Source organism: Lepidochelys olivacea (genome assembly GCF_965140295.1).
Source record: "Lepidochelys olivacea isolate rLepOli2 genome assembly, chromosome: 9".
In the NCBI taxonomy this organism is placed as follows: domain Eukaryota; kingdom Metazoa; phylum Chordata; order Testudines; family Cheloniidae; genus Lepidochelys; species Lepidochelys olivacea.
This window is the reverse complement of record NC_140419.1, coordinates 50,756,850-50,782,898: the sequence shown is the minus strand read 5'-3', so window position 1 is coordinate 50,782,898 and position 26,049 is coordinate 50,756,850. Positions and strand designations below refer to the sequence as shown.

The 26,049-nt window shown below is 49.3% G+C and overlaps 1 protein-coding gene across 1 annotated transcript in view; it reads right to left on the bottom strand.

Moving 5' to 3' along the window:
• The window catches only part of TSPEAR (thrombospondin type laminin G domain and EAR repeats), an 88,785-nt gene that overhangs the window by 12,214 nt on the left and 50,522 nt on the right, over positions 1-26,049 (bottom strand). The window contains exons 8-9 of the mRNA XM_084639334.1: positions 10,905-11,091; positions 4,557-4,786 (exon numbers count right to left, since the gene is read on the bottom strand). Coding sequence (XP_084495460.1) covers positions 4,557-4,786; positions 10,905-11,091 — 417 coding nt within the window. The remainder of the gene's footprint in view (positions 1-4,556; positions 4,787-10,904; positions 11,092-26,049) is intronic.

Here is a 26,049-nt window from a genome sequence, read left to right as displayed (position 1 = left end):
CCTTGGAGGTTTTTAAGAACAGGTTGGACAAACACCTGTGAGGGCTGGTCTAAGTTTACTTGGTCCTGCGACAATAAAAGGGACTGGACTTGGTGACTTCTTGAGGTCCCTTCCAGCCTGACATTTCCATGATTCAATGAATAAATTTTTGATGGAGGTCTCAAACCTATTACACAGGTGTGCGTAGGCCTGTTTTAGGCCACATTTCAGCAGAGAATTTAAGCACATGCTTTACTTCAAGCATGCGTTAAGTCCCTTTACAGTGCATACAGAACTTAAAGGGTACTTGGTTGAAGAGGGATGGTTTACTGAATCAAGGCCTGAGAAGGCTGTTGTATGGAAGGACCAAAGCATTGTACAGTGCATCACCTCTCATCCCCAGCAGCTTCACACTGTGATGCTATTATACATGTATCAGGAACAGATGTCGTACACGCTGTTTCAGAGTTGGTGATCCAGAGGCTACAATTGTCACAAAATAATCTGAGCAAAGCTGTGAAAGAGAAGAGATTCTGGCAGCTCCAGGACAGGCTTTTGGGACACAGGTTCTCCTCCCCAACACTAGCAGAGTCTCTAGGTGACAACCTCCCCACAAAGTGAAACAGAGAGATAGGAAGCCCTACGTGTTAGAGTGACACGCTTCGGAAGATCAATGTCCAGGCAATTTGATGTTGAGGGCATAGCTTGCTTAGCTCTAGTTCTGAACTTTCTGTTCCTTTTATTAGCTCCTGCTGCTTTAGGGAGGCTAGGGATTTTCACAAATCTTAAGAGTAAATTTTAAAATCAAATTGGGAGTTTGCAATTTCCCATTAAAAAGAAATCAAGCTCGCCAGACATGGAGCAGCATCCAAGAAATGGGACTGAAATGCATCTCCGCCTTGTGAGAATGTAGCTGCCACATTTCACTGGTTGCAATTTGGAGCTTGTTAAATACTCCTCTGTGAAAGAGAGAACATACCCCAAGAGAGCAATCATGCCCTGCCAAAAACAACATCCACACAGGAACTGGCTGTTACGGCCTGAAGCAAGTCCTGCTGCTGGTAACTGGCGGAGAGCAGCAGCTTTCCGAATCCTCCAGTGGCTCTTTCTCATAGCGAAGTGTTCCAGTAAACCCAGAATTCCTCTCACAACACTCCTTGCCCCGGTCCTCCAGGGACTGAAATCTCAGCACCCTCATCATGGATTTAAAAATCACATGGAAGGGAGGGAAGGTGAAATTGTATAAATAATGAACCTTCCAAGAAGCCTTGTACAAGGGTGTGGCAATGCCACCAGGCGAGCGATTTGCTGATTTCAGCCAGTTGTTTTCTCAGAAGGATACTGCAGGTGACCTCAGTGATTCTCTTACTTTTCTGGACCCTGGCTCTGACTAATTAGGAACACAGGCTATTATTCAGTAGGCAGAACTTTTACTCTAGATCCAGCGAGACCCCAGTAGCTGCTGCCCTGGATGTCACCCTCAGAGAGCACAGACTGCAGCTCTAAGGGCTGGGCAAGGAGACCAGCCAAGCACGGGTACTTGCTTTTAAAACGAGGACAGTTTGGCAGATTAACACCCAGGAGCTGGGTGAAACCTACACTGTGTTCTTGCTCTTGCTGTGAAGGCAGCTCCTGGAGATAGAAAGAAACTCCCAGCACTCAGCAGAGACTGCTCCAGTCAACGGGATGAGGGTGAAATTTAAGTCAATGGCAAAACTCCCATAGACCTCAGAGGGCTAGAGTTTCACCATCAGTGTCGGATGCTGCTTGGCTAATGGGCTGGGGAACACAGGGCCTGAGAGGGCAGAGGTGTATGAAGAGAAGGGCAGAGAGACGGAGCCTAACAGTTCTGTAGGGATGTAGACAGCACTACGCTGCTGTCTCAGCCAGGGCTGCTCTCTCCATCAGCCCACTGAGCCCTGCTGCTCTGCTGATTTGGAGAGCGGCCCGCAAAGTGACTTGGGAGATCCCCGCCCACCCAGCAATGTTTTCCCCCAGCAAGATAACACAGCAGGGGCTGTATAAGTCACTTTTTCTACATCTAGAGTGATCAGAAATAGCTGTGGCGAGTTTGGGCTTGTTTGATGTTCACATGGTTTCTGCTTCATGTTTGAGTCAGCCCATGGCAGGATGCACTAGGAGCTGCTGTAAAGCTGTGAGGAAAGGCAGGCAGCATTCAAGGAGCTGCCCCCAGCTCTTCTCCTCAGCTTGTATGTTCGGGTCTCGGCCTGTGGGGGCATGGACATTGTCTTCTCAGCAGTCTCTAAAGTGCCTGGCACACGACTGGAACTGTACAGACAGCAAACACTAATATGTGCATTGATGAAAGCAGGTGTGTAATGGGCTTGGGGTCGACGCCGAGGTCATGTAGCCCCCCCGCCCCACACTCTACTGTTCCTCTCCTCTGCTGCCCCAAACCAGTTTGGCACCTTACCCAAGGGGGTACCTCCCAGCCACTGATGTCAGCTAGCAACACTGCCACTGCATACAAAAAAAACCTGAACTTGGCAAGTCTTTAGGAAAGAAAACCCCAGCAGTACCCCATGGGACTAGAGAACACTTCTCTCTACACTTATTATCTAGCATTGTCTCGAATCCCTGGAAGGCAGGAGACAGACTTTGGGCTATTACACTCAAGTAGCAAAAGACAAGAGAACAAAGCTGGGGAAGGGTGTATGTTTTGTGAGAAGGAAGAAGCTTGATTAATTTTCTATATTGATTTTTGTCTTCAGTGGGCACAAAATAGGCTTCCACGAGTTCCGTGATCAAAGGAGACGCTCTCAGCAGCTTTTGCTTTTTTCACCAATTCACGCACAAAGAGAGAGGTTGTCGGTCTGTCCCCAGACGATAAGCCATGGACCTCCTCCTACAGCCAGATCCCACTGGCCCCAGGAGCCGCACCTCCTCCTACAGCCAGATCCCACTGGCCCCAGGAGCCGCACCTCCTCCTACAGCCAGATCCCACTGGCCCCAGGAGCCGCACCTCCTCCTACAGCCAGATCCCACTGGCCCCAGGAGCCGCACCTCCTCCTACAGCCAGATCCCACTGGCCCCAGGAGCCACACCTCCTCCTACAGCCAGATCCCACTGGCCTGCATGAGCCGCACCACCTCCTACAGCCAGATCCCACTGGCCCCAGGAGCCGCACCTCCTCCTACAGCCAGATCCCACTGGCCCCGGGAGCCGCACCTCCTCCTACAGCCAGATCCCACTGGCCCCAGGAGCCGCACCTCCTCCTACAGCCAGATCCCACTGGCCCCAGGAGCCACACCTCCTCCTACAGCCAGATCCCACTGGCCCCAGGAGCCGCACCTCCTCCTACAGCCAGATCCCACTGGTCCCAGGAGCCGCACCACCTCCTACAGCCAGATCCCACTGGTCCCAGGAGCCGCACCTCCTCCTACAGCCAGATCCCACTGGCCCCAGGAGCCGCACCTCCTCCTACAGCCAGATCCCACTGGCCCCAGGAGCCGCACCTCCTCCTACAGCCAGATCCCACTGGCCCCAGGAGCCACACCTCCTCCTACAGCCAGATCCCACTGGCCCCGGGAGCCGCACCTCCTCCTACAGCCAGATCCCACTGGCCCCGGGAGCCACACCTCCTCCTACAGCCAGATCCCACTAGCCCCAGGAGCCGCACCTCCTCCTACAGCCAGATCCCACTGGCCTGCATGAGCCGCACCTCCTCCTACAGCCAGATCCCACTGGCCCCGGGAACCGCACCTTCTCCTACAGCCAGATCCCACTGGTCCCGGGAGCCGCACCTTCTCCTACAGCCAGATCCCACTGGTCCCGGGAGCCGCACCTTCTCCTACAGCCAGATCCCACTGGCCCCGGGAGCCGCACCTCCTCCTACAGCCAGATCCCACTAGCTCCGGGAGCCGCACCTCCTCCTACAGCCAGATCCCACTGGCCCCGGGAGCCGCACCTCCTCCTACAGCCAGATCCCACTGGCCCCGGGAGCCGCACCTCCTCCTACAGCCAGATCCCACTGGCCCCGGGAGCCGCACCTCCTCCTACAGCCAGATCCCACTGGCCCCGGGAGCCGCACCTCCTCCTACAGCCAGATCCCACTGGCCCCGGGAGCCGCACCTCCTCCTACAGCCAGATCCCACTGGCCCCGGGAGCCGCACCTCCTCCTACAGCCAGATCCCACTGGCCCCGGGAGCCGCACCTCCTCCTACAGCCAGATCCCACTGGCCCCGGGAGCCGCACCTCCTCCTACAGCCAGATCCCACTGGCCCCGGGAGCCGCACCTCCTCCTACAGCCAGATCCCACTGGCCCCGGGAGCCGCACCTTCTCCTACAGCCAGATCCCACTGGCCCCGGGAGCCGCACCTCCTCCTACAGCCAGATCCCACTGGCCCTGGGAGCCGCACCTCCTCCTACAGCCAGATCCCACTGGCCCCGGGAGCCGCACCTCCTCCTACAGCCAGATCCCACTGGCCTGCATGAGCCATGCACCTCCTCATACAGCCAGATCCAGCTGGCCTCACTTAGCTGGGAAGTCCCATTAAACTCACTGGAACTACTCAGTGCGAAAGGGAAGTCAAATCTGACTACTAGCAACTTCTTACCAGGATTGACTGGAAGAGCTGAAAGGAGCCACCGAGCCAGATGTAGATGTGGGAGTCGATCTTTGTAGATGTGCCATTAAATGTGTTGGCCACGACTAGGAAAGAGTAAGGTCCAACAGTAAAAAATTCCCAGTCGTAGGCTCCAGAGGTAGGAATTGTCTGGTTGGCCTCGAAAAGCCCAGTCCTGGGGTTCCACCGATATATGACACTATTGATGTTGTGATTATCCCCTGGGAATGACAGAAAAAGAAGAGGGCGTTAGCAAACAGAATGCAGTTCGGTGATCAAAAGAAATGAGACAGTAACTTGACAGAGACTAGCGAAGGATCAGAAGAAATATACGAAAGGGGGGAAAGTAGTTAAGCTGTCTGTCCCTTAGGGACTAATTTCTTCCCAAGAAGCAAAGGAGCAGACGCTACCAATTCAGTTCCTCTCTCAGCTAATGACAGCGTTAACCCAGCAAGGACAATGAGGAGTAAGTAATACCTAAGTGGAAACTTCTCCTGGATATGTGGGGGCAATTCTAACAGTGCCTTGCAGCCCTCTGCCACTCAGTAGGGGTGCAGCTACCGAGTTTGGTGCTTGGGCACCACTGAAATGTTGCACTTCAAAGGGAATGTCCCAGCTACACCAGGCAGCTGGGGATGTGCCATTCACCCTGGAAAACTGCTGGGTGAGACTGGACCAGTCTTGCTTCCGAGAGACCTGAGGAAATATTGCACAGGAGGGATCAACAGAAGGGACAATCAGTTCCTCTCTGTGCGTGTACAGATATAGACACTACAGCGTGGTCCTGCCTGTTCGCGCACACACCCTGACTGGGCTCTACCAGCTCTTACATCTAGGGGTGAGGCTACGCTTTGGGTTGGGGTGTGATGGCCAGCTCGCAGAGACGTACTGTGTTAGTGCTCCCTGAGCTAGTGCACTGAAAATAGAACGCAGCCCTGGCAGCATGAGCTGTGGGAAGGACTAATCACCCCACCTGTGTGCCCATCTGAGTCCCTAGGCATGTACTTGGGGCAGCTAGACCGTCCTGCAGCTCATGCCAGGCTATCCCTATGCCATGGCGCTCCCTAACTGCCTGAATAACTCCTTAGGGCTGAGGGCAGCCAGACATAACACAGAGCAGTCCTGAGTCTGCTCTGAGTCATGCAAGGGGCTAGACAAGCCCCATCCGCCTGATGCAAAGTTTGCTTAAAGTGACCTTTGGACTCAACTGTGCTGAGTACCTCTGGGCGGCAGCCGTGGCGCTAGCCCGGTGCGAAGGCAAGAGAACTTCATTCCCAAATACCAAACCTGGTTCCAAAGCCCACCGTGCAGGAGAAAAAGTGATTGGTGCTAGCACTGTGACCAGGCACAGGGGGTGACACACAGAGAATGCTGTTTGGCCCAACTGGCTGGCTGCATTGCCAGCTTTCCCTTTCCCAGCAAAACACTTGAGAATAGAGCTCTCTACCCTCCCTTCCATCCTCCTCACCATGCAAAGTAACCTCCTGGGCGGCCTGATTTGGGGGCTTCCATTTCATCTCTCCTCGGTGGAGTTACCCAGCACCTTTCAGCTCCCACCCCCAGGCTCTCCTGGACCATAGTGCTGCCCGAACGTGAGAGTCACTCCAGCCTGCCTTTAGCACACAGCCTAATGCATACTAATGCATGCGCAAGGACTAGAGCTGGTCTGAAAAATTACAGCCCAACAGTGTTCCATCAGCACATGCAGTTCCATCAAAATCTAAACGCGTCACAAAATCATGGCAATTTCACCAACATTTCAGCGACAAAGAGAGAGAAAATAGTTCCAGCAATCCCAGTGTTCCGTCTCAGCATTTTCACAATGAAACATTTTCAGTTTTTCCTTTTGAAATGACTTTTTGTTGCAACATTTTTCTGTTGTATTATATGATCTATTATAATAGAAAATAAAAGGTGAGCCTTTTGATTTTCATACTGTCATTGAGCTAAAACAAGTCTCTTTCCTGAATTTTCTTTTCCTACAAGTATGTGTGTAATGGTGGGCCCCTAAAAATGCAGGGCTGATAGTTTTCATAGGCCACTGATTACCTACTGTCAATATCTCCGATTCCTTCCTCTTGTGGTTCTATGCCTAATTATTGCACAGCTGGTCACGCGGGATGGCTGGCTGTTTGCTTGATTTACAGTGAGAAGGCTGAAATAAATCTTTCCACTTTATATTTGCAGCAGTGCAGAGATTCAGTCCTTCTCAGGCACACCAGTTTAAACCTGTATTTTTTATTGAATTTTTAATCGCTCATTTTTTTAACTGCAGAGAAGTGGAGTGGTTGTTTGTACCGTTTATTTACTACAGAAGCATAAAATGAGAAGGTGACAGATATAGAAGAAAAATAGATATCAAGGAGGTTTCAGTTATGGGCATGATCATTTCTCAGGGGGAAATCAGTCTTTAAACCAAGATTGAAGTCTTTCTAATAATATGCTCTAGCTCAACCACGAATATGGGCTGGATGCAGAAATCACTAAGAGCAAGTCTCTGGTCTCTGGTGAACAGGAGGTCAGACTACTTGGTCTAGCAGTTCCTTCTGGCCTTCCAACCTATGCATTTATTAACCACCCTAACCCTTTAACAAACCTTGCTCTTTTCTTTGTGCTTGTACCACTAATAGTAGAGCAAAGTGCTTTTCAGACAGATTCAGCTATTTTCATGAATCTGATTAAACCACTGGCTAGTCACTCGTTTTACCGTCGCCAGAGCTCTGAGCGGTACTTGCGGCCCTTTTGTGTTAAATAATTTGAAGGCCTCGTGGTTTTATACTAACATTCCCCTCTGGGTGGCAGCACGCTGCAACTTCATGGCTAGCCTCAGTGTGTGGAATGAGTCCAAACTCCTGCATCCTGTTAGTATGGACACAAGCTAGCGCTCAGTGGGAGCTGAAGACCACCAGTGCTCAATCCTGCGAGGTGCTGAGGGTTTGGGACTCAGTCCAGGGGGCTTGGCATTTGCGAGGCGTGCCACTGAAACCAAGCCCCAGGCCCAATCCCATTGAAGTTTAAAGGTAAGCATGTGTTTAAATGCTTGGCTAGTGGTCAGCACCTCACAGGATCAAACATGCCCAGCGCTTGAGAAAACTAGCCCTTAGCTGATGATGTTTGGAGATGCAGCTGACACACGGGGAAAAATACGCTGCTCTTAGAGGCCAACGGAGAGGAGATGATGTGACAGCAACATGAACACTTTGGGGAAATAATGGGGAAATAATGATGTTCACCCCATGCAAGGCCAGCACAAGGTCTGGGCACACGTAAGTCCTATGTAACCCCCATGCTGATGAGTGAAGGGGTGCACAGGCATTACACCTAGAGACGTTCCCCGGGGGAGGAGAATGATTGACAGCTGGAGTCTATCTATGGTAATTATCTGCTCCTGTTACCACAGCACCTGAGCACCTCCTAGTGGGTAACATATGTAGGGCAGGGCTGTTATGCCCACCTTACAGATGCGGAAACCGAGGCCCAGAGAGGCTAAGTGACTCACCCAAAGTCGCACAGGCAGGTTGTGACAGCAGGGAACTGACCCCACATTTCCCACACCCCAGTCTAGGACTCTAACCACTAGACCCTGCACCTCCCTCGCATCATGGCCATGATGTGAGGCTTTGAGGATTCCAGCTGCAAAGCAGAGGTTTCCCCTGGAAACGAAATGGCTCCCAAGGTCTCCTCCCACTCCTTGCTGATGCCCCCAATTCCCCATTACAAACACAGGATTCATCGCTCAGATTCACCAGCCCATATTTGCTAGTTCTAGGTTTTCCGTAGGCAACTGTTGTCTTTACTCCTGCGGCCGACAGAGCCTGTAGACTCCAGGGTTGTGGGGCTCTCTCCCCCCTGGCAGGTGTCTCTTACTGGCCTTGCCTGGCGGTCAGATACAGCGTTTAGAACTGTGGCTACAGCACTCAGTGGAAGACCTGACTTCTATTCCTGGCTCTGCCAAGACGACCAGGCAAGGAACATCATTTCTCTGGGCCTTGGTTTCCCCACCCTTAAAATGGGAAGAATGATACCGACTTCCTTTGTAAAGCACTTTGGGACCTACTGATGAAAAGTGCTGTATAAAGCCTAGCAAGTTATTGCGGGAGATGCAGACTGTGTAAGAGGAAAGGTACTTTCAGAGATTATTTTAACCCATTGGGAAACCAAGTGTGTTTTCACTGCTCCCCAGTAGAAGTACTATCTCTTTAAAACTCTTCTGATGAGCCTTTAGGAATGATGCCACGTAATTCAATCCTTGAGAGGGCCATTTAGGGATCTGGTGCAAAAATTGGGGATTGATCCTGCTTTGAGCAGGGGGTTGGACTAGATGACCTTCTGAGGTCCCTTCCAACCATGAGATTCTATGAATGCAGCCCATCCATTGAAACCATTGCAATATCCCTCCTGGCAGAACAAACCTCAGATGGGGGTGGTAGGTGAGCTATTAGGGAGGATATCACAATGCCCAGCCAGCTTGTATGGGGGTATCCAAATCCCCATCACTAGATCATCACAGCTGATGGTACACAAACGCCGGTGTGAACACATGGAATGAAGTCAGGCCAGCATGGTATGCTCATGGTTACTCCATAGAGGATGGGGTTGGGGGCGGGGCAGATGCAAACACACTCTAATGAAGAAATGGCTCATGACTCTCAGTCCAAGCAGTCAATACAAGCAACAGTTAGTCAACTACCCTAGAGTATGTAGCAAGAACATATATGTACTCTGGAGAATGTTACAAGGTAGCCTCTGTGCTCCCGATGGTTGCCCTAACTTGAGAGTTCAAGGGACACTTTTCTCTCAGGATGAGATGTGGCCAGGCTGACGGTGCCCTTTTGATGCAGATACTTCACAGTCGTTAACGTCTGACAGATCAGCAGAAGGAGCATCTTTAAAGGGCTGGTGTTTGTAAGGGTCTTCTGGGTGCAGCGAAACACGATTTGGCTAACTCAACAGGAGAAAGACGCTGGTTTCTTCGCCGGCCTGGTGTTTCAAAGACCCACTTGTACACTATCCGCTTTCTCCAGCGTGAAGCAGGAACGCATGTCAAGGACCGCAGTGAGGCAACTGGGATTGTGCCTCAGTATGGAACTGTGACAAACAGGAGGATTAGCGAGAAGCAACAACTGCTGGGTCATTAGCGAGGAGTTTTGTCAGAGTCCCTCTGAAGTGGAATCCTTCACTTTAATGGTGAGAAGGGAAATTGTAACTCAGATGTATCATTTCATATCTACAGCCACACCGGGGTAAGAGGGAGAGGGATCTCTACAAGGCAGAGACGCTGTTCCAGTGATGGGCTAGAAGTGGGCTGTGATGGAAGAGGTCACCTATGAATGACAGGGGATTGGGATCTCTTTGACCTAACAACCAGGGGAGCTCTGTGTGTGGATGGCCGGCGGGATTGGAAATTTCCCACGGGGTAAAATGGATCATTGTACACCCTTCCTCCCAGCAATGACCACATTTCTTCCCATCACCACAGTTTGTTTGCTAACCGAAAATCGCACCACCTTCTAGGAGATGTTAGGGAGACTCATGGTTAGTGGTTAAAGCACTGGAGCTGGGAGATCTGGTGTCTATTTCTAAGCAACTTGCTTGTTGTGTGATTGTGGGCAAGACTCTTAATCATGCTGTGCCTCAGTTTCCCCACCTCAGTAAGATGCAGACAATATTTTTCTCTCTCTGAGTGGTTTAATAATTTCTGCAGAGTACTTTGCTATCTGTAGGTAGAAGGGGTAAGAAGGTTCTGCAGGTAAAAGAGAGGATGTCCAATGCCCTTCATTTACATTAGCGGGGTCATTACATTAGCCATCCATGACAAGGATCAGTCTCTGCTGATTCCAGTAGCTACTGTTACATCTTCTTCCGTACCCTTTCTCCTGACAAACAAATGGAAATGAATCAAATATCCAGTCAAAACAGTGCCCCCAAAGCAGGGCTAGCTCCTGCCTTTGCTACAGACAGCACGCTGAGAATGCAAAAGGCTACTGTTTAAAACTTTACTAAGCATCAGCCTTACCAGATACAACAGCGTTTTCCCAGGGTTTGCATTTTATGGGTGATATCCTTGCACTACTGAGGCCACTGGCAGAACTCCCATTGACGGCCCTGGGGCCAGGATCCCACCCCATGTTCCTGCTGTGGAGGTGCCTGCCCAATAACGGGGCGCTTAACGACACCATGAGGTCGGTCCAGAACATCCCCACTCTGAAACGGGGTGTTACAGGCAGGATGGGTCCCCGAGTCCTCCTTCAACAGGTCCCAGATGGCTGTATCCCACTAAACCTCCTGCACTCAGCACCTACCGACCGAGCACTGCCAGGAAGAATAAGGGCAAGGTACCTTCTCGGTGGTTGGCAACCGCGAGGAAGGCCTCTCCCTCAATGTCAAAGGCCTCCCAGTCCCTAGCGCTGTGCGTGGCGATCCGCTGGTACGGGAAGAATTTCTCTGTTCTGTGGCTCCACTTGTAAATTACAGAGAACTCCTGACCCCTTTCATTCTGCTCAAAATTAGCCACTGCTAGGAAGATCTGAAAAATAACAAGCCAGGACATCTCAGTTTCTCCCCTCACAGGGAATGATCAAGCGCAGGTGCAGTGAAAATGGGGCACGCTTTGGAACAGAGTGCTGGGAGCGGCACATGGGCACGTCCCACTGGGTCACGGCAGGGCCAGGCAGCAGGGCTGCTACTGCTCTCTGGAAGGGCTGAAGGACAGTGCAGCTAAAGTGCACCCCCTGCTGGCCACACAGAGCAGCTCTCTCTTCCCCTCCCCGTCCCTGCATCAGAGGGGAGGGAGAGGGAGGAGAGGCATGGAGGGAAAGGGCGGAAGAGAACGGACAGAGGGGAAAGGGCATTTGGGCCCTTTTAAAGACTCTACCAAGGCTGCTTTGTGCCCCAACGGGGCTCTGTGGCACCAGCTGGAGGCATTCTGAGTCGGCCTAGTCTGTCTGCCCACCTTTCCTTCCAGGTCCGTGAGCCAGGGCTCAGACTGGCCCTTGTCAATGATATCTTTGATGTCTATTGCGTCCACGGGGGAAGAGGGGAAGTGAGTTCTCCTGGTTAACAGTTACCACCGTATCGCTCTGAAGGACACCCCAAATTCCTTGCAAGGTGAGGCTGCTCTGCAGAGCTCTACTGGGTAACAGAAGAGCCCCCTCCACCTGGACCCCAAATTCAAAGAAAGTTTTTTTCTGAGGTTCAGAAAAGCAATGTTAACTGGTTTCCCCCACCTCTGAATCTGCAGCTTCTAGCTTGACCAATTAGACCCACGGCATCTGGTGCTAGCTCAGATAAGCATCCCTTCATTTTGGCACTTCCCTTAGCTAATATCCAACTCCAAGCTGTCTGAGGTTAGCTTTACAAAACCAGGCAAACCCATGGAGCTCGTGCAAACGCTCAGCATTGCCATCAGCATCCTGGCCTGCATAGCACAGCTCCGATGCTTGCACATGCATCCACACTCAATACATGAGTGTTTGTGTGAATCACCAGCAGTGGGGTGCCTATGAATATGTCTGCCACAACACCCCAGTCAGAGGAAGCTTGTACCGCACTGGCTTTATGTAAAGGATTTTCTGTGGTGCTCACAGAGCACCCCATACACGTTACTGAATTTATGCTCACAGCACCTGGGCAAAGAGCAGTGAGGGCACATAATAAACTCATTCTGTTTTATTCCAGACCTCAGGGACTAACCACTGACTGTCCCCAGGACGAGAATGCACCCCCCACAGGAAAGTGATATTATTCCCATCGGAAAATGAGGCATAAAGGAACGTCACACAAGGTGTCTTGGGGTAGAGCCGGGCACCTAATGTATATCTCCTGAGTCCATCTTTGGTGGTCACCACCTCAGCCATAACACAGCTAGTTAACAATCCCACAAAAGCATTACAGAAACTCTGCTCCGCCGGTTCTTGATTGCTCAGAAAACACTCTGCCATGACAGCTATTTGCCTAGCTAGCTACAGACCTCGCTATATTTCCTAGGATGGAGAAGACCAGCTTTCTAGTAGGGCTGGGCAAACTTTTTCCATTGAAACCTTTTTCCCCTCCAAGGGAAAATTGGATTTTTCATTCAATAAATTTTTTCTACAGAAAGTGTGTGTTTTTCCAGGACATTTTCGACTTTTGGTCAGAAAACTGAAAAATTGTCAGCCAAAAACCATATGTCTTTCCAGTTTTTGGCCTAATATTTTCCCATTTTCAGCAGTATTCGGCCAACATTTGTGGTTTTACAATTAAAAGTATTAAAGGTAGAGCTGGGTAGAAACAGTTTTCCTGCCCCACAAATATTTTTGACATTTCAAAACATTTCTTGGTCAACGCTGAGAAGAACCCGAGACCTTTTGAAAATTTTTGCATGAAACTATAGGGAGGATTTCTAGTTAACATTCTCAGACTCTCCTGTTGGGAGTTCTTCCACTTCATACAAACAATTAAATGTACTTTGGGCTAGAGAGACTGACTCTGTAGCCTGGTGGTTAGGGTCTGGGGATATGTGACACCTGGGATCAAGCTCCTGCTCTACTGAATACTTAATTATTTATACAACGCCGAACAACTCTTCCAGAAGAGCTTGTGAGCAATCTGCCTCACAACAGCCAGATGGACAGGGCACTCACCAGAGATGTGGGAGACCTGGGTCCAAGTTCTTTCTCCAAATGAGGCTGAGCAGCGATCTGACCCTTGGGGGTAGCTATGCTGAAATCCTCTCTCCCGCTACCTCCTCAGATGGTCCTTCTGGGTCACTTTAGATTTAGTCCTGGGCCCCAGCTAGATCCTGTACACTTGGTTTATTTGGGTGAGCACTGTGTACGGTCGCTGCCAAGGTTCACTCAGCTTAGGGCTCCTACCCTTCTTTCCTCTGGGATTGTCAAACCAGTTTCCCTATACGACCCTTACATCCTATAGCCCTTTCACTCTGGTAAAGGAGATCTTCACATTTTCCCTAGCAAAGGGGGGAACTTTTTCAGTTTTGCATTGTACGGTTTCTACATGCTCCAAATGGTTGAAATCCCTTTGTTCCTCTCCAGGGAAGAGCTTTGCTGAGGTTCTCAGCTCCTGCCCAAACGCGAGGAGTACTGGGGCACACTGTGCACTCTCATTGACAACCATTCTATAAGCTATCAAAAGGAATTAAATGTGCTGGTCCAAGTCCCTTTGGTGCTGTTCCACACAGGGAACCAGCTGAACCCCACCCCCCCAAGTCCTACTGACCCTTTCCACCATCCCGTCAGACTGGGGCTGAGCTGGGGTTTGGTGGAATCCCAGAATCTCGCAAGCCTGTTGAAACATATTGGATTCAAAGCCTTGATCTGTGTATAATTCAGCTGGGACCCCAAATCTGGTGAAACATACGTTCACTGAGGCCCATGTCACAGCTTCTTGAGCCCATATTAGATAAGCCTCAGGCCATAGCTAACAGCAAATGTTGATTGCCAGACTCTGGCTCAGGCAAGAGCCCAAGAACATCAATAGCAAAGTGCTTCACTGGTGCCCCCACACGAGACTGCTGTAAAGTGGCTCTCCTAGTCATAGGAGGCCCCTTCTCTGCAATGCAAGCAACACATTCCTGCACCAGCTTTCTATATCTGTTTTCAATGTATCTGGCACAACCAGCTGGCACCTGTACCTATCACTCACTGGCTTCCCCCATCTCCGACCTATAGGATACTCAATCTTTGAACTCCAAGCTTCCCCACTGTGACCAGAAAGCTTTTACTGTGGCCTTGTCAGGGGACACTACATCCAGGGGTTTTTTTTGGTTTTCCAATCACACGCTATCCTGACATCAGGATCCTCTGTGGGAAGTTTGTAGTTGCTCTGGGGTCCATTCCTGAAACCCCACCCCCACTGTTCCCCTGAATGAACCAGGACCATGGGGACTTCTGCGAATTAGAGGAAGAGAGGAGTATCCATTCCCTTGAGCAGCCAATTCCTTGCTCTCCTGCTTGGGGCAGGGTTTGCAATTAGCTTCCCAACAAGACCATCCAAACAAGGCATCACAGTTACCATGGCCTGTGTGTCACTGTGAAATCACAGCACTGTAGTTTCTCCAACCCCCTGGCAAGCTACCCCTCAGGATTTCTGAATCGAAAGAGCCATTGCAGGGAAGCATGGTCTGTCTTGACCATAAAGAACTCCCGTCACAGATAGGGATGAAAATGTTCTGTAGATCTAACCACTGCCAGGAGTTCCTTTTGAGTGCTACAATAATTTCTTTCCAGAGAGCTTAGATGTTTGCTGTAATAAGCCATTACCCGCTCACGTCCATTGTGTTCTTGTGTCAATACTGGCCCCAAACCATAAGCACCAGCATCTGTGTCCAATTTGAAAGAGGTTTTGAAACATGGACAGGCCAAGACAGGATTAGTCACCAGAGCCTTTTTCAACTCAAAAAATGATACATCACACTCTGCTGATCACGGAAATGGTTTCCCCCGTCTCACCTGGTCTATGCAGTGGGCTTGCAATATTGGCAAACCCACAAATAAACCCAGTGGAACAGGAGCAGAGCCCTGCAAATCTCTGTGCAAACGTGTGTTCAGGGAGTTGGCCAGATCTGTACAGCCTCAGATTTCTTTTTGTCAAGGGAATTCCCCCTCCCTGGTTGTGTGCCCAGGGCAGATTACCTCTATGAGCAAAAACTCACATTTCCTGGGGTTCATTTTCAGACTGGCAGTCATCAGTTTAGCACAGCCCAGCTGTAGATGTATGAGTTCCCACTGGAATGCTTTAGCATGCATAATTATATCATTTAGGTATAACAGACAGGCTGAGAGGGGTATGCCATGTAACACCTTCTCCATGGGCCTCTCAAATGCATCTGGTTTATTGCACAGGCTGCAAGCCACCACTCTGAGGCCTTGTCCTGCTGTGAAAGCAGTCTTTTCCCTATCCTTTGGGGTCACTTGCCAATACCCACTTTTCAGGTCCACTGTGAAATCCAGACTGAACCTGCTACAGCATCCAGAGCATCATCCATTCATGGTAATGGAGAAGAATCCCTTAAAGTGACTTCATTTCATTTTCTATAATCCACACAGATTCTGGTGCTTCCACCATTTTTCTTAACCAGCACCACAGGTGAGGCCCTAGGGCTGGCTGAAGGCTCACTTGTGTCTCCCTGATACATTTCAGCGACGGCCTGTAGTGCCTCTTCCCTTTTTTGCTGCCGGTGACCGGTGAGGTGGATGGTTAACGGGTTAGTTTCCCACAGCATCAGTCCTGGGCCGGACCAGTGCAGTACAGCCTGTATCTCTGTTGGGACAGGAGAGAAGCGTCCTGATTCCTGACCTGAATGTCTCCTGCACTCTTCTGCTTTTCTTCATTTAAATGTACAGCATTGTGCTGCAGCAAGTCCAATAGAAACTCGGGGAGCTCACCTTTCCCTACTTCCCTCTTATAGTTTTCCTCTGTACTGATATTTACCAGATCCACTGATTCACATTTTACAACCATAGTTCCCTTTGTAATATTTGCTGCTTATCAGAGACATTCAGCAAACAGGGATCCTTTCCTGATTCGAAGCCATAAAAAGCTTTAGCAGCTAAGATTCCCCTGGGACCCTGGGTCTCAGAACAGTTTCAGTCACTCCCCATTGTTCCCTTGCTGGAAAGCTATCACAGCACATAGCTGATATAGTGTCTGTCCCCAGGGGCAGAAGAACACATTCACTGCACACAAGTGCCTACAAACCATTGGTCTCACCTGGGCTACATATTTAAAAGGAATTTCCACAGACTGAAGTTGGAGGACACGTTTCCTGGCACTGATTACACAGTTATTAGTCAAAATGACAAGCAAATTATTGTCTCATCCACCATTTCAGCCTCCCAGACTTCTTGTTTGAATTCCAGAGGACCAATATTCAAACCCAATTTTCCCAAATTTTGGATGGGTGTCACTGTATCCATTTGGAACCAATTAGGTACTTCTATTTTGGATCCCTATCTCCTAGCCTTTTTCGCACAGCTGGTCAAATAACTAAGGGCTTGTCTACACTTTAAACCGTGCAGCTGCACTGCTGTAGCACTTCAGTGTAGACACTCCTGACAGCATCAGTGGGAATACTCCCATCAGTGTAGGTAATCCACTTCCCCACAAGGCCACAGCTAGGTTGATGGAAGAATTCTCCAGTTGCCCTAGCACTGTCTACCGAGCATTAGATTGGCTTAACTATGGGCATGGCTACACTTGCAGATGTAGAGCGCTTTGAGTTAAACCCGCCTTTGTAGAGCGCAACAGGGAAAGCACCGCAGTTTGTCCACACTGACAACTTCAAGCGCGCTGGCGTGGCCACATTTGCGGCACTTGCAGTGGTGCATTATGGGCAGCTATCCCAGCATGCAAGTGGCTGCAATGTGCTTTTCAAATGGGGGGGAGGGTGGAGTGCGACAGGGAGTGTGTTGTGTGTATGTGGGGGGAAGAAAGTGGGTTTTTGGGGGGCTGAGAGCATGTCAGCATGATGTCTTGTAAGCTCAGACAGCAGCAGATCCCCCTCGCCCTCACACCCCTCTCTCTCTCACAGCATTCCACACTAATGGTTGCTTTGTCCCGGAGCAGATAAGCAGCCGGCTGTCAGAAACGGAGCTTTCAAAGGGCATTTCCACATTCCTACAGCCGATTCCAAACAATGACAAGAGTGGCCACTTGACTTAAGGGGATTAGGGGATGTTTCCGGAGGCGGATCAGAGTGCAGTAAAGAAACACCTCGTTCACACTGGTGCCGCGGCACTCCAGCAGGGGCACAGCAAACGCTATTCCACTCACCGAGGTGGAGTACCAGCAGCGCTGTAGCCGCAGAGTCAGAGCACTCTACGTGCCTTGCCAGTGTGGATGGGTAGTGAGCTAGTGCACCCGGGGCTCCTTTATTGCACTGTAACTCGTAAGTGTAGCCAAGCCCTATGTCGCTCACGGGTGTGGCTTTTTCACACCCCTAAGCAACGTAGCTGTGTCGACCTAACTTTTGAGTGAAGGCCAGGCCTGAGACACAAGGTGGGTGAGGTAATATCTTTAATTGGACCAACTTGTGTTAGTGAAAGAGACAAACTTTCCAGCTTACACAGAGTTCTTCATCAGGTCTAACAACTGTTATGTTTGAGCCTGTGTCAACTATTCCAATACACAGGATACATCCTATTACACATTCAATAGCTAAACCCCCAATATTGCGCTTTAGCTGCCCAGATCTGTGGGTCTGATCCTTGTACCTCCCCCAAACTTTGCCCCTTCAGCTTGGTGTTCCCCATTTCCCAAACTAGGAAAGAGGTTTCATTAGACACCTGTGACAGTTGGTCTTGGCCTGCCTTAAATTTATTACAATCTTTTTGTGGCCAGTTTTGTCACAGTATCAGCATTTAACTAAACTGTTTCCTTTAGTTTGTGCATTATTGCCAATTTCCTTTGTTTTACAAGCCAAATGTATCATTTTTTCTAATCATTCAAAAGTGTCATGAGCCAGATTAGCATCCCCTCTTTTATCACTCATATTAGACACAGCTGCACTTACCAGGCTCAGAGAGACAACTTCCAACTTCCTCACGCCTGGCTGCTTTTTCTTCTGGTGCATTGCTGAAAAAAAGAGAGTCTAGCTTGGTGGCAAATTCCACAGCCTCCTGGAGCGTTTGTGCCTCCTTCCACCGATCTTGATCTGCAGATCCAACTCTAGCTGCGCACTTATACATTGTTTATCCTGGAAGGCCACATTGGTATCTGGGTATGCCAGGAACACAAGTCTGTGCAGATCCTCTGCTGGTTCTGGTGAAGTTTCTTCTTTCCCTTTTCTCCGAGCTCTTAGCTGTGCCCCGGCTAGCGCAGGCTATATCTACACTTCAACAACTAGAGTGCCTCTGTAGTGCTTCAGTGTAGATCAGTGGCTTTCCACCTATTTACCATTGTGGGCCGCAGCTGCAGCCCACAATGTGTCATCTACCTGTTTGGGCCTGAGGATGTCACATGGGCCGCAGCTCTGTGCTGAATGGGACGCAAGTTGACAACCGCTGGTGTAGATACTATGTATGCTGATGGGAGGGGTTCTCCCATTGCTGTAGGTATCCACCTCCCTGAGAGGATGGAAAAATTTTTCATCAATCCAGGTCTGTCTACACCAGGTGTTTTGGTCAGCACATCTGTGTCCCTCTGGGGTGTGGATTTTTCACCCCTCTGAGAGATGTAGCTATGCCGATGTAAGTTCCCAGTTTAGCCAAGGCCTAAGTTACATGGGTAGCTCCAAACCACATTTCAAAGGTTTGTCCTGGGTCTGGATAACTTAATCTCTTTTCTGGGGGTAAGTTATGCAGCACCATCAGAGCTGGACCACCCAAGATGGCTGCTAATCGTCGCCCTCCTTCTGTCCCTCTTCCCAGCCATTCATTTGAGCTACAGTGTCGAATTGAGCCAAATAAACCTCCAAGAGTTTTTTAAAAAAAGGAGTACTTGTGGCATGTTAGAGACTAACAAATTTATTTGAGCATAAGCTTTCATGAGCTACAGCCCACTTCATTGGATGTTTGAGCTGGGACAAAGTTACTTGAGCTGGGACAGCCTGACCGCTCCCCTCTGGCCCTCTGCGCGTTACAAACAGGGTAGCAAACTGTTGTAAATGTCCCCTGGCTGGCCCAATTCATCATTTAGGCAACTGCCTTCTGCTATGGTCAATGCCCCTTTGATTTCCTTCGGGGGGGCTGAACTGCTGCAACTCATCAGAGTAAGCAAGTTCCAGATAGGCCAAAGCTTGTCTAGGTCTACATTATCTCCTGGCAGAATCTCTGGTCTGTGGCAGTCAGGTTGTTGGTCAACCCCATTCCAGCCTGGGTGTCGCAGCTGGGTTTCCCAATCCGTCTGAGCACTTGGTAGTTGCTGATCCAGAAGGGATCTCCTCTCAGCATGCACGTCACCTCTGTGCCCTTTCCGGGTAACCTCCAGCTCTCACTTTAGATCCTGCTTTAGGTCTTGTTTTAATTCGTGCTGGGAATTTTTGTTTTCTGGAATTAACTCCATTATTTGTTCCATCTTGGTTCAACAGGAACAGCAGCTCACAATCTTTCTAGTCTCCTTGGAAACTTGGTCTCACTCCTGCACATGTGCTGCCCCTCTTTGATCCAAGCAGTTAGTCAAAGCTGGAAGGATACATTGATAGAGGCTGCTATTTTCTTTGCTGACATCTTGTTTAGTTGTAAGGAACATACAAAGTCCAGCTCCTCCAAATACAGAAGGACCAAGAACAAAGGGAGAAGTTTCTTAGCTCACAGGCACAAACCTCTTTAACCAACAGACCCACAAGGCCTCTCTAGCTTTGCCAGTGAATTTAGACTCCCTGAAGGGAGAACCATGCCAGCGTTGCTTCCCACGGGGCCCTGGGCTGGGATATGTGGAGAGGGAAGGAACAGGTCCCCCTCACACGGCCACTTAAGGGCTGTTGCCCAGATGCAGGTGGAGAGCCAAAGATTCCAGATTAGGGTCAGCGACCAGCCCCTCTACTGCCCTAACAGAGAGCAAGGGGATGGAAATTGAGTGTGCTACCAGCTAGGCTGCCTGGCTCTCCAAGCACCCTATCACAAAGCCTACAAATGACAGGCATCTGATCTGGCAGGTCATAAAGCTTAAAGGGACTGCAATTTTATTTTTAACTGAACTTTGCTACAGAGTGAAGAAAAAAATAGCTTCCAGCAAAACTCACAAATGCATCAAGTGCATGGGCCTCTCACAGCAGTGTTGTTTAGAGTGAGCAGCCACTCAAAGGCACGCAACAGGGGATTCTGTTTCATCCTGCAGCAAGGATGGATTTAGGAAGAGAAAAATAATTGCTTGTTTGCAATCTGTACACGAACACATCCCTGATGAGATTGCTGTTGGAGTAGGTAAATGCCGGGGACCAGCAACCTTGGCTGTTTTCTTTTAACAAAAGCTGTTATTTCTACTGTTAGAATACCTCCCATTGCAAAGACGACTTACAAGGAGAGGCTGAGGGAACTGGGGTTATTTAGTCTGCAGAAGAGAAGAGTGAGGGGGGATTTGATAGCAGCCTTCAACTACCTGAAGGGGGGGTCCACAGAGGATGGAGCTCAGCTGTTCGCAGTGGTGGCAAATGACAGAACAAGAAGCAATGGTCTCAAGTTGCAGTGGGGGAGGTGAAGGTTGGATATTAGGAAACACTATTTCACTAGGAGGGTGGTGAAGCACTGGAATGGGTTACCTAGGGAGGTGATGGAATCTCCATCCTTAGAGGTTTTTAAGGCCCGGCTTGACAAAGCCCTGGCTGGGATGATTTAGTTGGTGTTGGTCCTGCTTTGAGCAGGGGATTGGACTAGATGACCTCCTGAGGTCTCTTCCAACCCTAATCTTCTACGAAAGATTTCCCCAGATACCAGGGAGAAGACAGAAAGTGCCCATGTAATCACAATGTTAATTTCCATCCAATACTTTACCTTCTCCATTAGCTTTCCTCCAATAGCTTCTCCAATAGCTTTCCTCTCACAGGTTGTGTAGCTGTAACATACCCTGTTAAGAACCCTTGAATCAGTTATGTGGTAACTGACCCCTAATTGATTAGGATGCTCATATTGTTGGATTGTAATTTGCAGATGTGACAGAACCTCATGTGGGAAACAGCAGACATTTGATGAACAATGTCAAACTAATGATGTCTTTTTTTTGGTGACATTACAAAGTTCAGTTGATAAAGGCAGTGGTGCTGATACAATACACTTGACCTCTGTAAGGCATCTGATTTGGTGCCACGTGACATTTTGATTAAAAAACTAGGACAATAGAAAATCAACATGGAACACATTAAATAGGTTAAAAACCGGCTAATAGATCTCAAAATATAGTTGTACATAGAGAATTGTCATTGAACAGGTGTGTTTCTAGAGGAGTTCCGCAGGAATTGGTTCTTGGCAGGGGTGCTGGAATGGGGGGCTGGGGGCTATGGCCCCTCCACTTTTAAAAGAGGGAGGGCTATGCCCTTCCACCTTTTATCAGCCCTAAGGATGAGCGATGCGGGGAGGGGATGGTGTCTTGGGAGGGAAGAGGCTGTGTGGGAGCAGGGCCTCCAGGGAAAGGGTGGTGTGAGGGCAGGGGAGAAGGGGTGGCACAGGGGCAGGGGGAAGGGATGGCATGGGGGCAAGGACTCGGGGAGAAGGAACGGTGCAGGGGTGGGGCCTTAGGGGGAAAGGGCAGTGCGGAAGGTGGAGCCTCGGGTGAAGGGGTGGCATGGGGGCAGGGCATCAGGGAAAGGGGTGCCTCAAGGGCAGGGGCTCAGGGGAAGGGGCTGTATGGGGGGGTTGGGCCATGGTCTGGGCGCAAGTGGCCCCCCACTGTTCAGAAGCTTCCACCGCTCCTGGTTCTTGACTCTATGCTGTTTAACATTTTTATCAGTGACCTGGAAGAAAACATAAAATCATCACTGATAAAGTTTGCAGATGACACAAAAATGGAGGGAGTGGTAAATAATGAGGAGGAGAGGTCACTGATACGCAGCGATCTGGACTGCTTGGTAAACTGGGTGCAAGCAAACAATGTGTGTTTTAATTTGGCTCAATGTAAATGTATCTGTATAGGAACAAAGAATGCAGGCCATACTTACAGGACGGGGGACTCTATCCTGGGAAGCAGTGACTCTGAAAAAGATTTGGGGGTCATGGTGGAGAATCAGCTGAACATGAGCCCCCAGTGTGATGCTTTGGCCAAAAGAACTAATGTGATGCCTGGGATGCAAAAACAAGGGAATCTATATTTGGCACTGCTGAGAGCACTGCTGACATCCTGAATCCAGGTCTGGTGCCCACAATTCAAGAAGGATGTTGAATTGTGAATGATTAATGGATTAGAAACATGCCTTATGGTGATAAACTAAATAGCTTGAGCTCTTTTAGTCTAACAAAGAGAAGGTTAAGGGGTAACTTGATTGCAGCCTATAAGCACCTACATGGGGAACAGATATTTATGATGGGCTCTTGAATCTAGCAGAGAAATGTGTAAAAAATCCAATGGCTGAAAGTTGAAGCCAGACAATTTCAGACTGGAAAAAAGGCTTAAATTTTTAATAGTGATGGTAATTAAACCCTGGAACCAAAGATTTTGGCAGAGTCTTCATCACTGGACATTTTTAAAGGAAGACAGACATTTTTCTAAAAGCTCTCCTCTAGGAATTATTTTAGGAACGTTCCCTGCCCTGTGTTATGCAGGAGGTCAGACTAGATGATCACAGTGGTCCCTTCTGGCTTTGGAACTGCTGAAAGGCCTTCTCAGTCTGCAGATGTGGGCAGGGCTGGATGATAGCCAGAAGACATGGCCCCTCTATTAATATCTACCTAACAATGCAAAATATAGCGAGAAGCACTCTGATAGAAAGGATCTTAATGACAAGAGGTGGGAAAGTGAGAATCACTCGGGGTGAATATTGAATTATTTCTATTCAATGCATTGTCTGTGGCTGAGGGACGGTTTACTGAAAGTAAAAAACAAAATCCAACCCCCCACACTTTACTCGCAAGATAATTTACCTTCCAGTCCATGTGATGCTCTGAAGAACAGCATCTGTGGAGTTCTATCCAGGTGGGGAAATACCTGGCTTCACATGATAATGTCCAATCCCTTCTTGCTCTTTCTTCTTGCTCATGTGGGCAGAAGGCACTGTCAGATAGGGGTTTGATCCTAAGCTCAGTGGAGTCACTGCAAAGCTTCCTCTCTCTTGACTCCCTTGGGCACTGGGTCTGATGCTAGGACCACAACACCAGGTCCTTACAACCAGGCTAGCAACGATCAGATTAGGAACATTAACCTCGGAAATCCCCCTCAAACCATCTTGTTCAAGTGCACCAGATTTGCTCTCACCTCTCCCATTCTGCGTCATTCCCTCCACTTTGGCTGAGGAGGTTGTGAATGATGGGGCAGAGAGGCAGGGAGCTGGGTGCTAGGTTCTGTACAGCACAGATGGGAGAAGTGATGAACAGATAAATGAATACACCCTTTACTCAGAGGTCAGATTGTCCCATGAGCTGGTAAGATAGGCTGTTGTCAGGGAGGCCTAGTAAAAATATTTATCTGGCCTCTTGTAGGTACTAGGCTACAGGCAGACTTAAAAAATCAGAGTTCACTTCCAAGGTGTGCACTTCAGAAACAATGGTGAAAACCAGGAGAGGACTCAGAAGAACTACAAGAATGATTCAAGGTCATAAGAATATAAGAATGGCCATACTGGGTCAGATCAGTGGTCCATCTAGTCCTCTATCCTGTGTTCCTACAGTGGCCAGTGCCAGATGCTTCAGAGGGAATGAACAGTACAGGACAATTATCAAGTGATCCACCCCGTCTTCCAGTCCCAGCATCCGGGAAGCACACCTTCCTGAAGGCCGTTAAAAACTGAAGAAGCTCAATCTCAATAGCTTATTGAAGAGAAGGTTCAGAGGCAACTTGATCATGGTCGACAAACACTTACAAGATGAGGAGCTTTCTGAGACCAGCAGGCTTTGTAATCTAGCTCTCACCAGCAGAACAAGATCCACAGGCTAGATGTGGAAGTTAGAAAAATTCAAACTTGAAAAAATGCAATTTCTTAACAAAGAAGATAAAGAACCATCGGAGCATCTTACTGAGCAAAGTGGTACACTTATCACTTGAGAGCTTTGAATTGAGCTTGCGTAGCTTTTGAAAAGACAGCACTAGCATAATCACAATTCATCAGTGTGGCGGGTTTTGTACCTCGTCAACCCTTTGAGTCAGGGGGGTGAGTGGTAACCTGCCTCTCTACGCCTATGTCTGTTTCCACACACACACACCCCGGTAGTCAGTACAGTGTGGCCCAGTGGCCAGGGTCCGTATACTACCTCTCCCCGAGTGAGGTAATGCGGCCTAGCGGCCAGAGTCCATACAATGTGCCCCTAGGACAGTGCGGCCCAATGACCAGAGTCCGCCTAATTCCCCCTCCCTTAGCGCAGCCTAGCAGCCGGAGTCCAAGCTGCCCACTTTGGAGACAAAACAAGGATCATGTAACTGGGGCCGTTGCAAGGGGGTGGTGACCCCTGGTAGGGGGGCCCGGACCCACCCAACTCCACCAGGCCCCGAGCCAGGGCCCTGCCAGTGGCACAGCGGTCCACCACAGGATCAGCAGGGAATCCTACTGAAACACGCTGACCTCATTATGGTGGAAGGTGCCACTCCCTTACCTTCCCTGGGTCACTTCCTACCAGTTCTCCAGCAGCAGTAGTCCATATGGCATCAGGGTCTCCAGGTTCCCCAGCACCAGATGCTCCCTGGGGTTCTGATAGCTGCAAGCCTCTGGTCCAGGTTTCTGGCTCTTCAGCTTCGAGATCTCCAGGTTCCTCAGCACCCGGCACTCCCTGGGCTTCTGATAGCTTCAGGCCTCTGGCCCAAGTTTCTGGGTCTTCAGCCCTCGTAGGTAAGGACTGTAGCAGCTCCTGGGCTGGAGCCTCTGCCAAGCGTCCTTCCTCCTCAGCAGCCAGCCCTGACTGAGCAGCTCTGCAGGCTTTTATACCTGACTTCCAGTTGGAACCCTTTCGGTAGCAGTGCGGGGCTGATCCACCCCATCACAATCAGACTTAAAACTGTCACAGAGCTGGGTGAAAATGTTATCAGTGAATAGTGAATTTGCCAAAAAATACTTTTTTCGGGGCACTGAAACTATTCACAAATTTAACATAAGAACATAACAGCCATACTGGGTCATACCAATGGTCCATATAGCCCAGTATCCTGTATTCTGACAGTGGCCAATCATAGAATCATAGAAGATTAGGGTTGAAACAGACTTCAGGAGGTCATCTAGTCCAACCCCCTGCTCAAAGCAGGACCAACCCCAACTAAACCACCAATGCCAGGTGCTTCAGAGGGAATGAACAGAACAGGTAATCATCAAGTGATCTATCCCATCGCCCATTCCCAGCTTCTGGCAAACAGAGGCTAGGGACACTTCAGAATATGGTTTTGCATCCCTGCCCATCCTCGCTAATAGCCATTGCTGGACCTATCCTCCTTGAACTTATCTAGTTCTTTTTTAAACCCTTTTATAGTCTTGGGCTTCACAACATCCTCTGGCAAAGAGTTCCACAGGTTGACTGCATGTTCTGTGAAGAAATACTTCCTTTTGTTTGTTTTAAACCTGCTGCCTACTAATTTCATTTGGTGACCCCTGGTTCTTGCATTATGAGAAGTAAATAACACTTCCTTATTTACTTTCTCCACACCAGTCATGATTTTATAGACTTGTATCATATCCTCCCTTAGTCTTCTCTTTTCCAAGCTGAAAAGTCCCAGTCTCATAATCTCTCCTCATATGGAAGCTGTTCTATACCCTCAATCATTTTTGTTGTCCTTTTCTGAACCTTTTCCAAGTCCAATACATCTTTTTTGAGATGGGGTGACCACATATGCATGCAGTATTCAAGATGTGGGAGTTCCATGGATTTATATAGAAACAATATGATATTTTCTGTCTTATTATCTATCCCTTTCCTAATGGTTC